Source organism: Mus caroli, unplaced genomic scaffold (genome assembly GCF_978045245.1).
Source record: "Mus caroli unplaced genomic scaffold, Mus_caroli_1 scaffold_17, whole genome shotgun sequence".
In the NCBI taxonomy this organism is placed as follows: domain Eukaryota; kingdom Metazoa; phylum Chordata; class Mammalia; order Rodentia; family Muridae; genus Mus; species Mus caroli.
In genome coordinates, this window is record NW_028227272.1 from 76128103 (window position 1) to 76147183 (window position 19081).

The 19081-nt window shown below is 35.2% G+C and overlaps 1 protein-coding gene across 3 annotated transcripts in view; it reads right to left on the minus strand.

Annotated features, from left to right (window-relative positions):
* The window catches only part of Tmprss15 (transmembrane serine protease 15), a 115688-nt gene extending 106306 nt beyond the window's left edge, over nt 1-9382 (minus strand). For all 3 annotated transcript variants that reach the window (XM_085832245.1, XM_021185182.2, XM_021185181.2), the window contains exons 1-3: nt 9238-9382; nt 6191-6321; nt 5878-5945 (exon numbers count right to left, since the gene is read on the minus strand). In XM_085832245.1, the coding sequence (XP_085688371.1) occupies nt 5878-5945; nt 6191-6321; nt 9238-9382 (344 nt within the window). The remainder of the gene's footprint in view (nt 1-5877; nt 5946-6190; nt 6322-9237) is intronic.
* Nucleotides 9383-19081: the final 9699 nt, after the last annotated feature.

Sequence of the window (19081 nt, forward strand, 5' to 3'; positions counted from 1 at the left end):
AGGAAAGCGACTGTGACTGGTACCTATATTTATGGTCTTGCATTGTTGTAAGAAATTTAGATATGAATGGATGGAGAAACAGCTAGCTACTTGGATGTTTTTGTCAGTCGAAAAGATATTTTGTTCCCATATGTTTCTGATAGCCACAGCTTCCTTTTCCTCACTCATCTCATCAGCTTTCCCCTTTCCTCAACCTCTCTTTAATCCCTCTCTCTTCCTTTATGTGTTCTGAATCCATGCCCTTTGCCAAAACATGACTGCTTAAGCATGAACTAAAAGTGGCTAGGATTAAATATGCTTTAAAATAAAGCATTAGTTCACAGAGATTTTTTTATCTTTTCTCTTCAGCTCCATGGTTTTACTTTCTCTTTTGTTGAGCCAGAGAAGATGATTTAAATGGTAATGAAATCTGCATCTTCTCTATATATTTCCACATATTTAATTATACAGAACAATTGACTTTGCTTTGCTTGAATCAGGCAGTAGAAGACACCGGGACAAGGTATTTGGGGCAGAGAAAATGCAATTCTGAAATTTCCCTTCAATGAGTTTTAACTAACTGGATTAATTCAACCTCAGGCGTAAACATATTTATATGAAAGATATGTCATTTTAGTTGTGAATAATATATTGTACTTAATAATTTATATCTGTGAAGATAAAGGCTCTATATTGCAAACACACATACAATTGTATTCCTTATACTTTATTCTCTTATTCAGAGTAAATGTTGAGATAAGAAAGATACATGGTAGAAATCAAGGAAACCATGATAAATATTCGTTTCATCTCATAAGCAGACAGAAACTTATTTTTGGTAGTTGTCAATGATCTGTATCTGTGCTGTAAGATTTACTTTATTTATTAAGATAAATGAGAAAAATCATTCCTTTAAGAAAAAATAATAGCCATTTTCATTGTGAAGTACTAGGTGGTTTTTTTTTTTCCAGTAAAGGAGCTGCATAACCCCATTCTCTCCTCTCTCTCTCTCTCTCTCTCTCTCTCTCTCTCTCTCTCTCTCTCTCTGTGTGTGTGTGTGTTTAATTTTATAGCTAGATAAATCCTATCATTGTACAGAGAGATTGGAAGTAATAGATCAAAATGTTTCTTATCTTATATTTTCCTTAATGATACTGATAACCTTTAGGTTTGCTGAATAAACACAGCCTTTTCCTTTAAGAACTTTGTGACTCATCTATGAGAAAAGGGCAAGCTTAAAGTGCACATTGCCACAGAGGGTAAACAGCCCTTTATTAAAAGAGTCAACTGCTAATACTCTGTGAATCAAAACACTTTCCACACAGCAGAATAAGAGTATCCCCAAAAGAAAGGGAAAAAAATTGCCTGTTATTCAGACTGGTTAAACACACACACACACACACACACACACACACACACACACTTTTGAAAATGGCAAAAAAATACATCAATTAATTGTGCCATAGTATAAAAGACTATGTTTGATATTCTTAGTAATATGTCATGTGAGGTCACTAAAATTGTAGTGTTTTAAAAGGGGTTTTAGAATTTTTTGTCACAGCAACCATTTCTGTTTCCTGATTTTAGGATTTAAATATTTAAATGCTTCAATCGAATGGTAATTTTGTTGCTTTTTCCTATGATAGTCTTCCATGATTATTTAAGATAACCCTGAGTCTGAGGAGAGGCCACATAAGAATAGGAACTGGAATTCAAATATAAATGCTAAGAAGGTATTTGCCTTCTACATGCAGTACCAACATTTAGGAGGCAGAGATGGCAAACCTGAGCCAGTCTGGGTTCAAATAAAAGACTCTGATCACACACACACACACACACACACCCCTTCCTTTCTTTCCCCTTACCACATCTCTCTTTTCCAGGTTATTGCTCCACAGAATGTAACAAACCTCTGGCCTGTCCTTTCCCATTAATCTTCACTTGACTTTATGTCTTTCTAGGGACAATTTCTTTGTTAGTGAGTTTAGTCATCAATTACAGAGGATTCTAAGCTCGAGAGAGGAGTCATGGCATTAAGAGTCCTTGTTACTCTTGTAGAAGACCAGTGTTAAGTTCCCAGCACCCACATTACAGTTCAGAACAATACATAACTTCAATTCCAGGAGACACAATGTCACCTTCTGACCTCTGTAGTCAGACCACATGGTCTAGTAAGGAGAAAAAAAATAAATAATTCCATCACAACCATGTTGACAGTGGTATTTTGAATGAGTTGGTGAGAGAAATCCTCCCTCAAAAGAAAAAACAGGTGTGTCACTTAAGCATCGATGGATTGGTGCCCGATGGGAAGGTAAGGGGTCAGGGTAAGCAGAGACACGGGGGTCAAGCTGAAGACAAGCTATACTGAAGAATGCAGGATGGCTCTAGGGCTATCTTACATGACATGATAAGTCAGCCGAGAAACTAAACCAGAACAGGAAGAAGAAATGAAATCTAACTGGGTGCCTGAATGGATGCCTGAAACAGCACACATGAACATGCCTGCATTTAGCATGGCAATACTATGAAGTCTTCATGAGCTGAAAACCCAAGGTATGCGTTGGGAGTCAAACTCAGGTGTCATTGACAGCCTCCATCGTAGATGAAAATGCATAAATGGTGCATTGGGCTAAGGGCAACAAAGCTTTTTGGAACTAGAAAGCAATGATTACTCAGTGGGATGTTTTCTGGGCATCCACCACCATCTTAAACACGGATATTCCCAGTCTTTTCATAGTGCTTGAGGGGATCAATTTTAAGGAGCATGCATACTTTTCATGCTACTTGAATGAATTTCCTTCTGAAGTTGTAAACATAATCCAGACAAAACAGCCCATCAAATTCTAGGCATCATTATCTTATATTTCTTTTTGCACTTTTATATGATATGTATGCATACTATGCTATAAGCTGCCATTTGGTAACGTTATTAGACCTTCCTTGAGGTTGATAGAGCTCTTAAATATTTTTCACTTCCTTAAAACGTATTTTAAAACAGCATCCTCATCACATTTTCAGGGTGATTTATTGTTAATTAATTAAAGGCTGTATGTACTCATCAGTTGCCTCCTAGGTAACTCTTGGTAGGTAGGATATTAAAAATTGTCTGAGCACCGCAATCATAGGAAGGTAAATAATATGCCACCAGTACCTCAACACAAGAGAACGTCTTGATGGTATTGGTTATATGATCTCCTTAATGAAAAGCTTTCTCAGCATCTTTGTTCTTAAAAGATTTGCGAATTCTCTGGCTCAAAGGATGGCTCCTTTGTGACTGGGATGAATGGCTGTCCATCGGTGGACAGTCATTGGTTCTTGTTGAGAAGACAAACTATTTGTTTTAATATTCATGAGTTATGTTTTACATTCTTTGTGTGTGTACATGGGCATGTATGTGTGTATGTTCTTGTGGTAGGTGTCATTTGCATTTGTGGGTGTGGAGGGTGTGTGCACACAAGGGTAACCTCAGCTGTCCTCCCTCAGCATGCTGCCCACATTCACTTTTAAGACAGAATTTCTTATTATTTTCTGGGTCTTACTGATTTGAATTTTGTTTTGGCTAGCTGGCCAGAAAGGACTGGGGATCTGGTTGTCATTGCCACCCTAACCTGCACGTGACAAATCTACTTTGTTATGTCAATTCTGGACAATGCACTCTAGTCTCCAAGAATTCACAGCAAAGACTTCACTGACTGAGGTATCTTTCCTACCCACGACTGACTGCCATTTTCATGCAATTTTTGGTGATTATAAGAATTATGTACCTATGTTTGCCCCTTGGTATGATTCTGCCCTCTATTTGTTCAACATGTAGAACAATAGTTTATATTTGCATGATTTTACTTTATTTTCATTATACTTGATTTTATTTTTGCTTCCCACAGCTTTATTCAAAGCATGTAGTTTCCTCTAGAGAGTAGTGGAGGCCTCTTCTATGACTCAGCTAAAGATCATTTTGGGAAGAGAATGCTACTTCCTAGAGATTACAGAAAGTCATGGTGACAGTTTCCATCACATGAAATTGAAGAAGTAATTGTAATTGCTTAGACTGAATAAAACACAACAATGATGTACCATTCTGAGGAGCAAGTAAAAGAGAATGAAAATGAAGGTAACAGCTTGCATTGAAAAAGGGTACAGTTAGGTCTTCATCTATGGCACTCTTCTTACCCATCCTTACCCATATGTCATTTTAAAACTTTGATGTGTCTTTACATCATATCCACAAGACAGTCACTGGAGAATCTTTCTACACCTTCAATTTCCCTATAGATTTGATTAACAAATTTGTATGATTTGTAAAACTAAATTTGCATCATATTTGATATAAAACATAATGCTAGACCGCTTCTAGGTTTCAGGATTGAGTAGCACACATCAGACTCCGGTCAGGTTCGTTTAATAAATGATCTAATTTATTATCTTTCTATATGCTTGTTCTAACATCCACCATTGATATTTCAGAGAAGAGTTTCTCTTATAGAACTATTTACACAGATAAAATTGAAGACAAATCACATGGAAGAATATGGAGATTTTTGCACTGTTTCAATTATGGTTTCTATAGTTTCCAGAGTCACTAGTTCTCTGGTTTAAAAAAGAAAGGAATTTCATATTCAGATTGTGCTCTAAGTTTGCACATAAACTGATTAATTCCCTGAAGAGGAAAGAACAGGAAGGAGACCAAAATGAGGGGCAGTTAAAGGATGGAATTTTCCTATAATAAGTCAACTTAGGAAAGGAACTAAATGAGACATGCAGAGGTGAGTGAAGCCACCAGGAAAAATGTTCCTAACAGTGATGTGACAGTTCACGAAGTGTGACCTTGGAGGTGCACATTCCATTCCATTCTTCTCCATCTTTAGCAATGTTTTTACACAAAAATTATCCAAAAGGGACAGAAGTGATCATATTAGGTTTCTTTTCTCATCCAAAATGCATTTGCCTTGTTCTACCTTTTCTCATTTTAAGCAAATCTCCCATATTTGTTTTGTTGTAGGTGTTTCTTCCTCTCTGTTGGAATTTTCTAGTTTTTGAGGAGAACTCTCCTTTATCTATTTTTTTCTTTAAATTTTATAGATTCTTCTTAGGGCTACAATCTTCTTTGCCAGCTGTGCTATTCATTTGTATCTCTGTTTCAAAGTTCCTTGGGTCCTCAGAGTTTATAAATCAGTAAATTCACTGTGACATAAGCAGATTGACGGGACACGGAGTCCTGGACTTTCGTTTATGGACACAATGATTCAACGGACACACATGGATCAATATCTGAGGAAGTATTAGTTTTTAAAAGGATAAATCTCATATTAAATGTTCTTATAGTATAGGTTATACTTACATACAAAGTGTATGGTAATATATCTACACAACACTTCATACTCTAAATTGAAATATCCATAATGTAATTATGTTATCCTATTAATCTGAGACTCATTCCTTTATTAAACATTGAAAGTATAAATATTTGCTGTGTGTGTGTGTCCATAGAATTCAGAAGGGGCAGAGGATGCTACAATTATAGTATTTTTTTTTCCTAAGTAAGATATTTAACACATCTACTTTCTTTTGTGATTTACAATGTATATTATTATATTAGTAAGGCAGTTTCTTTTACATATTCTTAACAAATTAAATACTAAATCTACATGTGCATATATCCAATCTCAATGCTTTCCTGTCTTCATATTTTCTCCTTATGAGAAAACATGCTAATATATAAATTATTAAATATTACTGTCATCTCTTACTAAAAATACTTTTTTTAATATAAAACATTTTCAAATTCTCAGAAGATGTGGGAAACATTACTTCTTTCCTATACATAAAAACACTACACATTGTGTCTAATCTTGGCTCAAAACAATGTGCTAAGAGTAGCACGGTTTAGAGTATACTCACTCAAATTGAAAAACCTTCGATTTTTCATATTCATTCTTCAGGCTACTTGATTCAAAGATCTCGTCTATCTGAAAAGATGAAAGTTGTGTTAAACAGAATATTTGAACTTTTAATACAGAGTAGAGGTAATACATTTATTTAGAACTGAAGAAATCTTCAGAATGCGGGCTTCATACAATTGTGAACAATGAATGTGACATACTTTTACTGATATTTTCTGAGTGAGAAAATGTGATCTTTTTCCTCAGTTGAAGAGAAGTTACTGAAACTGATTAGGAAATTTAAAACCAGCTTTGGAGAAACAGGCTCCTACCATTTGCTGAAGGTCAAAAGCAAGAACTTTGAAATCCACAGAGTGTTTGTCTTGTAAATTAGGATTATATGTCACTCCAGATGTTATTTTAAATGTCCCTCTGACTTCATGGCTTTTTCCCAGGGCTGCATCTAGATGAATTAATAAGAAAAAATGCTCCCAGTTATGAATAGAAGAGAATATTGCATCCTGGTTTATAACATAGAGGCAACATTTTTCACTTAATATATTTTCCCTGTAATTATTTAATTCTTGCTTTTGCTTTGTTGTCCTTCTAATTCAAAAGCAGGTATCCCCATCCTTCCATCCTTTTCATTTTCACTTGTCTGGTTGTTTTAAAATACTGAAAAAAACTATAGGCTTATTTTCTCCTTCGTTATTTCTTCCTCTTTTCTTTGAAAATAAGCCATACTTTTTCTTCTCTCTCTCTCTCTCTCTCTCTCTCTCTCTCTCTCTCTCTCTCTCTCTCTCTCTCTCTCTCTCCCTCTCTCTCTCAAATTGAGATTCCTGTTGGAAGTCACAGGGAATAATCAGACCTTACCAATTATGGGAAGCAATTCAGGAAAACATAGTGAGAAATGGACCATTAAAATTGTGTAGCTGCTGTTAGATGTTTCTTGGACCCCAAGCCTCCAGGACACTGCTGGCTTTCTGCATGTGAAATTCTGTGAAGATTTCTGTACGTGTGTAACTTTGAAACACAGCTTTGAAGCCACTTCTTACATCCTAGTAATTATAAATTTGGCATGTATGACTTTTGGCATGAGATGGGAACTATCTATTTTGGAGAAGTGACAGAGAAGGATGTAGGAAATACACTGTGGGGAAACGATGTAAGATGTGGTGAACAAATTAAACCATCCTTTTATCAGAATATTTTCTTTGATACATATTTATATTAAAAATGAATAGCTTTTGCTTAAACACACAAAAAGAGAAACCATTTCTCAATGCAATAATGACATTACATAATTATCACAATGGTAGATATAAAGTTTTCTTTTCCTCCTACAAAAAGGAAATGAGGGCTTAGAATGACATCATTTCCTAATGTAGTAAATATGAGCAATGATGGTAGTAAAATTTAAGTATATGTTTGACTAACTATAACTCCAAGCCCCTTCTAGATATATAATTATCCTGTCCCCCAAAATATGAAACCTAACATTTCAAATGATTAACTTAACATTTAGCTCAACCAATCAGCACTATGCAATTACGTACTCTACTGGTATTTATACAATTTTTCATTTTGTGAACAAATTAGTTATATCTAAAATTTCCCTTTTAGATATGGAAGATGATGAAGGGTTAGGAGATGTCTGACTGAAGTAGGCTCAGAGACTTTTATTAGCATGATATATGGAACTGAGCTGCATCCTAGGCAGGAGGAAACTGGTAGCAAAACTGGCAGAGTCTGGATAAAGAAAACAGACTAGTAAATAATATTGTATCAATCTGATTTTTTTGTAGAGATAATTACTATGCACACATAAAAATAAGTTTTGTGAAAGCTATATTAAAATTTTTTTATAATTTTTACATATTAAAATTGTACACACGATTATGCATATAACAATAATCAAGGAGAGAGGCTCTCATCTTGAGAGTTGGGGGACTTTTGAGTGTTGCAAGGGAGGCTAGCTGGGAGAGACTTGAGGAAGCAAATGGAAGGTGAAAGTGATAGAAATACATTCCAATGGAAAATGTTAAATTTCTACTCTATGTCCATAAATGCATAAATTAAATAACTATAATACATTTGATTTCCTCTAATGTTTGCTAGTAGTTAAACTCAAATTTTTATTCTGAGCTACTCATCGCATTACATCAACATTGATAAATAATATCCATAAATAACATATTCTTTATGAATTCACAAAATTCCAGTAGATTGAAAACTATTATGCTTTTAAGAGTTATTTGCAGGATATAAATAAGATGCAAAACATTTCTCTAAAAATCTGGGTGAAATTTCTGTTTTTCATATCAAATACTTACAAGTATTATTATTGATCTGAAATGCAAGTTCCCTATAAATAGTTATAACATTTTTAATTTTTCAAGAATTATACTAATCTTGTTCCTATAAAACCACAAACACTTCTTATTATATTCAAATTTAAAAAACAATTTGTCAAGGAAAACAGAATGCTTACTGGGTCACACTAAAGTCATTCACAATTAAAGTCTCCCATTTGGGAGGCTTTAGAACTAATTTGCCCACATACATCATTTTAAAACATAAATTATATTTTATCAAAAAATGAATCAACTTTTACTATGCAGGCTATTTCAGTGATACCTATTTATGTATTTATAAGTACATAGGTAGTGAATAGGCATAGACTCTTAGAATTGGGATCCAGCTCAGCAACAGGTATCTTTTATGTACCAAATATTGCCAACTTTTATTGCAAGCTAGTTCTCAATTTTTTCCCAGATTCATAACCTGAAAATGAGGCACCAATAACAAACAAGTCAAAGATTTGTTACAGCATGGTATTATATTTGACTATCTTTGAAGGTTTTTTGGCCCATAATAACATAGTTCTCATTTTAAATTTTAAAATCATACTACTCCTCAAACAGATTGAAATTCCTATATATTTATCAACTTAAGTTTGAGTTTCTTTATTCAAATTGAACAGCAACATTTTAAACCAATAACAGAATACAGAGATCATTTTTATATAAATTGACAATAGTTCTAATTAATCTTCATGTTTATAAGCTTGCATTGTCCATAATATTTCAACATATTTATGATTTCATTTTCATCACCATGAATCTAGAAGGTATGGAACCTCCTGCATTATGTGCCAAAATGAAAAAAAAAAAAAAAAGAACATTATTTTCCAAAAATGAAAAAAAAAAAAAACACTTTGTTCCGGGTTTGAATTTGGGATTATTTTAAATGACATACAAAATCATTTTCTTAATATTCTGCAAATTAAGATGCCCAGAACCATTCAAAGCCAAGGTTATGAATAAAATACAGCAAAGGATGACTTAGAATACCTTTCTTGTCTCAGCGCAGGACTTACCTCTTTCAGATTCCTTGACTGCAAGCCAGGACACTGCAATTAATCCAATAGAGAAGACCATGAGCATAATGAAGAGCGCTGAGAGCATCACTTCAAAAGAGCTGATTGAATGATGTCCTACAGCCTTGTCTCTGCTGGATTTCATTTTTGATTTTTGAGTGCTAGGAACTATGAGAAAACGTAGTTTTCCACATCAACAAAATGGATACTCTGATATTAACTAGAGAGTAAAACTTCTCAAGTTCCTGAAGTCGTCAACCATTCAAGCTAATGTTGGGACTCTTCACTGTGAGTCTGCTGCGTGTCTCTGGAAATGGTTTGTCTCCATACATTCCGTATCTTTAAAAGGAGTAGTTAATCTTTAAGACAATATAGCAAGTAAAGATGCCTACAATTGTAAATTACAATCACATGAACACAAATCACCATTTGTCAGGGTGAGAAAAAACTAAATGCAGGCCATAAACAAAACAACAACAAAAAATTGACCTTTGGCCTCCTTGAGAACTAGTAAGAACATGAGAATGATGATAGACATATTGGTCATTAGGGAAATGCACTTAATATTTGTAGGAGTGTTCCAAACAGATCAACCTTCTGTCCTGTGACTAAGGTTCTTATCATTAGCATATTTCTGTAGAAAGGTTAAATACTAAGCCACAAAATACATAGATGCATAGTGTGTATATATCTACACATGTATAGTATAGGTGCATAGTATCTTATTCTACTCATGACATTTCTTCCTTCCTGTTTCTTTCCCAGTCTTCCTCTTATGTGTATGCATGTGTACATAGACACCTAATTGAAACAAACACAAGTGTTGTGAACTTTATGATGTCACACTTGAAGTTTTTGCACTATAAGGCAGTATTGATTGTGCTTAAAGGAAAATCCACTTAGGCATCATATCACCACTCTACATTACTTGAGCAATTATTGGTATTTGGGGTTAATAACTCTGAGATAAAAAAGACTGGTGGTTTCTATTTTAAGAAAATGTGCTAGGTAGAGAAGACCTTGTTCATTTATTCTTGTAGTTTAGCATCATAAATTTGTCAAAAAAAAGCAGGAGACCAGGTTAAGAAGTACATAGCAATAATCATAAACCCGTGTTTTCCAAGAAAAATGAAACTTTTCTTATAATTAGAGTGGAATGTACAGTTGGAACTTTCTTAACTTGAAAATAATGAGCCCAGGATATAAATCAATCAATCAATTATTCAATCAATCATTTGCATCTGATCTGTTTTGGAGTAAGACATATACTTTTTATTATGTTAGACAGTATTGAGTTCATAAAATTTATTACACGCATACAAAACAGACATAAAATATAAAATTGAAATACCAAAGGAATATATTTAGTTTTAGAAATAATACAAAAAATTGAGATTATAATTACTTTCTCCTGATACATTGTAAATAGCTGAGTTTACTCTGTGCAATATATACATGGAACAATATCTTGTTTAAGACAATGCTTTATCAGGGCAGTCTGAGATTAAATAAACAAGTGTATGTGAGAAGTAATATATAAAGACTTGAAGCATACAATCCTATTAAAACAAAATCAGAGCTGCCCTCTTAGGTAACAGAACTCATTGCATTGTGAGTGTAGAGTCAGTCAAGGAGCAGAAATACAACTCAGTGTAGAACAAAGAGCACAGAAACAATCTGATTTGTGCTTGGAAAACATCATATATCAGACATAGTGTTATTGTCACTATCTTACAAAGAATCACTATTCAAGGAATGATGCTAAGATGATTTATCTGTCACCACAATAAATAAAATTAGATCACTATCTCACAGCCTAAGGATGAATAAACTCAAGATGGAGTAAATATATATGAACTACATATACATTTACAAAAACAAATCAAAGCTAGAGAAAAGGTTATGAGATTATCTTTCTGTATCTGTTTGCAACACAGTAGTCATTAGACCACCACCATAACCCAAAATGGTCAAATTGATTAGGGAAGTAGTCCACAGAAGGTTCACTAAGAAAATTATGTAATTGCTCAAAGCAAATAAAGCCACTGACGCACGGGTGGGGTCAAGTCCATTACCAATACCAGTATTGGCACCTGGAAAAGGATCTTGCCTGTACCAGTGGAAGCCTAAGAAAGCAGGCTCGAAGGTCTCCCGGTGAGTAATTTGTATCATTACTCAACACAGAGCCATGCTCAGTGTGGGAGAGTGACTCCAGAACTATCTATTTCCCTCTGGCATATTCAGCTTGTCCTTTAGGAGAAGAGATGGACACTCATGAGATGCTTGTTTCATCAGCTGGGGTGAAGGAGAATTCACATTCGTGGAGGATACTTTTACAGTGCCTGTCAGCTCTTAAAAATGACACTGTGGAATCTGCTGCTTTGCACAACGATATACACCAAAAATGAAGACAGTGAGAGAATTTTAAAAAGACTTCCTAATGATCTTTTAGTTAGTGAATACAGGTAGCAGGAAATTAAAAAGACTGAAAACAAAAACAAACAAAGAAACCAAAAGACCACCCCAGCAACACCAAAACCACACACAGTAAAAAAAAGAAAGAAAAGATGCCTCTCTCTCTCTCTCTCTCTCTCTCTCTCTCTCTCTCTCTCTCTCTCTCTCTCTCTGTGTGTGTGTATGTGTGTGTGTGTATGCGTGTGTGTATGCGTGTATACTTGACTACAGTTGTAAGTATAGAATTGTAATAAATATGAGCAATTTACCAGGAAACACTAAAAGTATGCCACTACAAAAAAAGTGACTTTCCTTGTTAGTTAGAGAAAAAAATCCAGTCTTCCAATTTTAATTCCCTGAACTTGTCCCCAGCTCTGTATAATGCTTCCTTCTGTGGCCTCCCTTTCATGTGCTTCCGTTGTCAGGAGGGGGCCTATGTACCACTCAAAAATTACAAGAGCAGATAATCATCCCAAACTCAGAATTTTAGACGACAGGTGTAAAAACCACACCCAATAACAACCAGGGCAATATATCTCCACTAGAGCCAAGCAATTCTACTATAATAGGCCATGAGAAATTCAATAGAGCTAAAGGAGTTCAAAATAGCTATCATCCATATCTTCAAGACCCTCAAAGAAGATATGAAGGAAACTACCATCAAAATCCATGGATACACAAACAGTACAATTAAATGAATAAATAGCCCGAGACATAAAAGTGGAAATAGAATGAATTAAAAAATAATGAGAGAAAACTGGAAACAGAAAGTTTGTCAACTTGAACTGGAATCTGAGAGGCAAGCATCACCAGCAGAATACAAGGGATGAAAGAGAGAATCTTGGGGATTAAAATCAAGATAGAAGAAATATCTCAGTCAAAGAAAATGTTCAATCTAAGTAAGTAAGTAGATAACTTAATGCATGAATAACCAGATAGATAAATAAGTAAGTAAATAAATAAATCATGACCCCAAAACATTCAGTAAATTTGAGACACTATTAAAAGACCAAATCTACAAATTATATGGATAGAGAAAGAAGAAACCCAGATCAAGGCACAGAAAGTATTTTCAAAAAAAAAAAAAAAAAAAAGCCATAGGGAAAAATGTTCCTATATTAAAGAAGTAGGTGCCTATCGAGGTACAAGAAGCGTGTAAAACACCAAATAGACTGCTTCAGAAAAGAAGTTCCCTGCAGTACATGATGAATAAAACAATAATTGTACAGGGTAAATTAAATATTAAAAGGTTCAAGACAAAAAGATTGAGTAATATACTTGGACACAAAATAAATCTCAACAGATAGGAGAAAGTTGAAATAACACTCTGCATCTTATCTGCCCACCAAGGATTAAAGCTGGATATCAACAACAAAAGAAACACATGGAAACTGACAACCTCAATACTGAATGTTAAATGAGCCTAGATTGAAATGAAAAAAAAATTCTGAAAGAATAAAACGGAACACAACGTTCTAAACTTATGGGTTACAATGTGGCCTGTTGTAAGAGGCAAGTTCATAGCACTAAGTCTCAACATTTAAGAAAAAAAAAGTATAACTCATCATAGTAGTTTAACAGAACACCTGAAACCTCAAGAATAAAAAATTAAGAAATAGATCCCAAAAGGAGCAGATATCAAAAAGTAAAATCGGGAGGAAAATACCTAATAAAAAAGATTGATTAAAAAAAAAAGGTAAAATCGGGGCTGAAATCAATAAAATACAAGTAACAATCATATAAATGAACAAACAATACATAGAATCAATAAAACAATAAGACTTAATACCTTAATAAAATTAACCAAATGCCAGAGAAAGAAGAAGCAAATTGACAAACTTAGAGATGAAAAGTGGGACATAAAAAGAGAAACCAAGAAAATCCAGAGAATTATAAGGGCATACTTTAAAAGAAAGTATTAAAAATCTTGACGTTCTATTTCCCGTTTAAAGTTCTTCAGTGCCACATTGTAGCTTCCAGAAAAGCAAGTTAAAACCGCAAACAATCTGAAGAAAAGGGAATCTACATTTTTTTGATAGGATGGCCATTTTTATTATATTAATTCTATAGATTCACAAACATGGGAGATCTTTTCCTCTTCAGATATCTCTTTCAATGTCAAAATGTTTTTATTATACAAGTCTTTCATTTGCTTGGTTATAGATACTCAAGATGTTCTCTATACATTGACTGGAATCTCTAGGAAATGGAAGGCTCTGTGTCTTCCTTGCCTAGCCAGGAACATCAGCAAAATTGTTCTTGCTACTTCTGCATTATATTTCCTCAGATGTCTATCAATGGATTAAGGGATAAAAAAGATGGTTCATTTATACAACAGAATATTATCAGCTGTTATGAAAAATGCAATCATTAAATTCACAGGTAAATGGATGGGGCTAGAAAAAATCATCCCGAGTGAGGTAACCACAGACCCAAAAAGAAAAATAAGGCCTATGTTCACATATATGTATATGTTAGCATTTACTTTATTCATGAACAAACTATAATCCATACAACTAGAGGTTAGGGAGAGTATAAGGGCCCAGGGAAGATATATGTGCATTTGCCTAGGAAGAGGAAATAGAATAAGTAGTTATGGATGGACAGGGGGAACACTGAATTGGGAAGATCAAACAGGAAGGAGAAGGTAAGAGGGGAACATGCAAGGGAATAAGAGAAAGAAGATAAAACAAAGGGATATTTGATGCAGCATGTAGAAACCTCATATAGTAGTAGCTTTCTAAAATAGATACACAAGAAGGTGATCTAAATAAAACTGGCAAAGAACAAGGTATGATATAGGTCCTCAACTGCTCATCTCTCATCATCAATTGAAATGCAACTACTGGGAATTGATTACATCTAGTTGAGTTGTTGGTCAAAGGGGTCCCACCTACACTACAAACAACTCAGGCTATTGGGAACTCTCTACAAACTGAGGCCCTAATGCTGGAGACCACACCTATACAATTCACTGAACATAGAACAAAATCAAGCTGGTGACTAACTAAAGTCTTTATTCCTATGACCTAGTATTCATGGTAGTGGAAAGTGCTATGCTTGCTACTAAAGAATAAAGGAAAACAAAACCCCACTAACCCTTTGAGCAAAGAGTGAGTGACCTGCCTGCAAGATTCGCCAGTGAATTCACTGGAGCAATCATGACATGAAGCTTGTGTGTGTAACAAAGCAAGTTCTGCTTTGTTTAAGGCCCACTCCATGACATGGAACCCATACCCAGTCCTGTTTGGGTGGCCAAAAATCTGTGACTAGATAGACCAGAGACTTAGGGGAAAAGGGAATACTGTTTTTTTACTAAAACAGTGATTCTCAGGTAGTGGGTCACAGGTCACATATCTAATATACTGCATAACAGTTATTTTACATTATGATTCATGACAGTAGCAATATTACAGTTATAAAGTAGCAACAAAAATAATTTTATGCTTAGGGTCACCACAACATGAAGAACAGTATTAAAGGGTCATAGCATAAGGATAGTTGAGAACGACCATTCACGAAAGGAAGTTAGCAATAAAATGACTGACTCCTAAGACCATTCTCTTATGCTCATAGATGGGTATCTTGCTCAGCCACCATCAGGGAGCCTTTCTTCTCTAGAGATGCTCAGCCAGACAAGATGCAAAAGATAAAGGACCCTGGGATGCTTTTCCATAAAGGGATGTTTCCTTCGAATCTTATCCCTTGAGAGCTCAAGGAACTCTGTGGAAGAGGATTTAGAAAGAGTGTTAAGAGGCATAGAGGATAGAAGACACTAAGGAATCAAGGCTTTCTAGACTCAGTTCAGTAGCTGCATCCTTGAACTCCCAGAGATGGAGATAGTATACACAGGTCTTTAAGGAGTCTGAACCAGAGGGGTTTCTAGATTTCTCATCTTTAATCCCAAAGCTATCTCCAGTTCACAGACATTAAAGTGTAAGCGCAATGCCCGACACTGTATAAAATAAACTCAATAGTTTCTTTGGAGGTTCTTTGTTTCATTCATCACAGAATGTTCTCAGGAATTTATTGACTTATTTTTCTACCTTATAGGTTATTTGCAGCTTTATATTGAAGGTTATTTTATGGCTATCAGTTTGGGATTTTTATGCAATCCAGGTGTGTGGTGGTCATGTGTGTTTCTATATTTATATATGGTTAACGTGCTTTTCTTCTGTCTTGTTTGGATGTATTGTCATATATAGAATTGTTTTGTTTTGATTTATCTCATCTAATTTCCTTATTTTTCCATAGAAACCCATTTGATTTCTAAGGAGACAGAAAGTGTGTGGATCCAGACACGAGAGGAGATGGGGAAAAACTAGGAGGAATAGAGAAGGAAAAACTGTAATCAGAATATTTGTTTTTTGAAAAAAAATTCTATTAAAATAAGTAATTCACCTTTAAGGATTTTCACTTGGGTTCTGGACAGATGGCTCAGTAGGTAAGTGCACTCTCTTTGCTTGAGTATGATCCAACACCCTTATGGAAACTTACAGCGCCCTCCAATTCCAGGGATCCATTGCATCTTCTGTCCTCCACTGGCACTGTCTATACTTGCTACACTCACTTATGGGCAGACAAAACACTCACTTCCATAAAATAAAAAAAACAAAAACAAAAAACGGTTTCCATTTTGAATATGTGGTGCACATGTGTATGGGTACCCACAGAAACCAGAAGAGAACATTAAGTCTCTTGTAATTGATTTTACAGAAGTTGTGAGCCATCAGACTTGAGTCCTGGGAACCCAATTTTCTTGGCAGTGCCATGAGAGCCCCTGACTGCTGAGGTGCCGCTCACATCCCAGGTCTGTTATATTCTTATTTTTGGACAAATCATATATTATGAATTTCAGTTTTTAGTCTACTTGCTTACATTTAATTTTGGTTTTCCTTTTATGGTAAGCTTTTAATTGAAGTATTACTAGGTTTTTACCAGTATGTGGGTTATACATGTGAGATAAATATTTTGTCCTTCAGCTTCAACTGCATGTTAAACTAATGCAATTTTTGACCTAAACATCTGAAGCCTACATTAATTTTACTCTATTACAACTGAATGTAAAAATTAATTTAAGTTTCATATCAAAGTTTCCTTTCTATGACAAGCTAGAAATGGACATACTATTCAGTTAATCAACCATTTAAAAAATACTACAAAATTCAGTGTCTGGCAGAATACCGTTACAAATTGATGGCAAGAAAAACTGAAGTCAGTTGCAATATTTTGCTTCTATTGCAATCTTATCAAACCATATTTGTGTTCCTCTTTTTCTTTCAGTTTAGGACTTAAAGCTGCCTCTTAATTCTTCTGTACATAGAGGACAATCTTTGAATATAAAAAGCACAACCTTTCAAGTAGTTAGAGATGTTGTTATTTAACAAGGTGGTATGATTTTTTTATATACATACACACATATATACATATATCTACGTATGTAGACACACATACATACATATGCTCATGCATGTACATGTGCACACACACACAAACCCTAGAAGTGCTAGCACAAGATTCTGCAGAGCAACCGACCTTATTGTGTGACTTGGGAATTCCAGAAAACTCTGTGCTACTGTTTTCTCATCTAGAGAACAAAGTTACTGATTTTCCCTAAACAGAGGAATGGATACAGAAAATGTGGTACATTTACACAATGGAGTACTACTCAGCTATTAAAAACAATGAATTTATGAAATTCTTGGGCAAATGGATGTATCTGGAGGATATCATATTTAGTGAGGTAACCCAATCACAAAAGAAGTCACTAGATATGCACTCACTGATAAATGGATATTAGCCCAGAAACTTAGAATACCCAAGATACAATTTACAAAGCACAAAAAAATCAAGAAGAAGGAAAACCAAAGTGTCGATACTTCATTCCTTCTTAGAACAGGGAACAAAACACCCATGGAAGTAGTTACAAAGTTTGGAGCTAAGACAAAACGATGGACTATCCAGAGACTACCCCACCCGGGGATCCATCCCATAATCAGACTACAAACCCAGACACTATTGCATATGCCAGCAAGATTTTGCTGAAGGGACCCTGATATAGCTGTCACTTGTGAGGCTGTGCCAGTGACTGATAAACACAGAAGTGGATGCTCACAGTTAGCTATAAGATGGAACACAGGGCTCCCAATAGAGGAGCTAGAGAAAATACCCAAGGAGCTGAAGGGGTCTGCAACCCTATAGGTGGAACAACAATATGAACTAACCAGTACCCCTGGATCTCGTGTCTCTAGCTGCATATGTAGCAGAAGATGACCTAGTCGGCCATCATTGGGAAGAGAGGCCCCTAGGTCTTGAAAACTTTATATGCCCCAGTACAGGGGAATGCCAGAGCCAAGAAGTGGGAGTGGGTGGGTAGGGGAGCGGGGGATGCGGGGAGGGTATAGGGAACTTTCGGGATAGCATTTGAAATGTAAATAAAGACAATATCTAGTAAAACAAAAGAAAATAAATCATGACTTTGGCTTTACAATTTCATGGCTCCTTCCAAAAGACTGCATATGATTTTTCCACCTTCATATTTAAAAGCAAAGCAAATGTTTCAGATAGTCACCTAAAATTCATCTCTGTGAGACACTGTCTTTTATAACATTTTCTTAAGATCTTTCACCTTGACCTTTCTCTCTCATTGTGGTTCATTTCACTGCCTGCCCAACTCCTCTGACTGCAGAGAAACCATATTTGCTTTCTCATTGCTGATGCAAATTCTTCCCAGCTCCTCCAGCCTTTGTTCAGGCTCCACATGTGGCTTTTTACCTTGTCATATGAAAGTCACTCTCACCAAGCCTATCTCCCTAATCTACCTTTATCTGTAGAGTGGATTATAAAACTTTTGAATAAAGGGTATTATACCAGAACATGCTGAATGGCATAGCACTAGCACTTAACTGTTCTGAAGGAAAGAACTCTATTCACAGAAGTATTCAAAAATAGACCTGTATTTCAGCAAAGAAAAATGAACTAGGCTGGGGGGAGATTGGTTTTTCCTAGTAGGGGTTACCACACGTTTTATAGCATCTTAGTTGGTTAGTAGGGAGCTTTGAAAAAAATATCAGCATGTTCTTCCTAGTTTAGGTCATTTTCAAAGAAACCTCCTGTGTATCCAGGATCCTAACCAATTCTCAACCCCATGATTTCATATTGTTGTGCCAGCCGCATCTGTAGCTCAGGCAGGATTTATCTTCTCACCATGTTCCTTTTTAACTTTAATCATCTTAGTGCCTGGAGGTCAAAACATATTTTGATATTGAAAAGGAGGGAACCTGCTTGTCAAATTTTCTCAGCATTCTTTTTATCTAATTGCCCTGCTATCATCTCCAAACTGTTACATCCACTCTCACTTTTTCCACAGAACAAGTTCTCTACATCAACT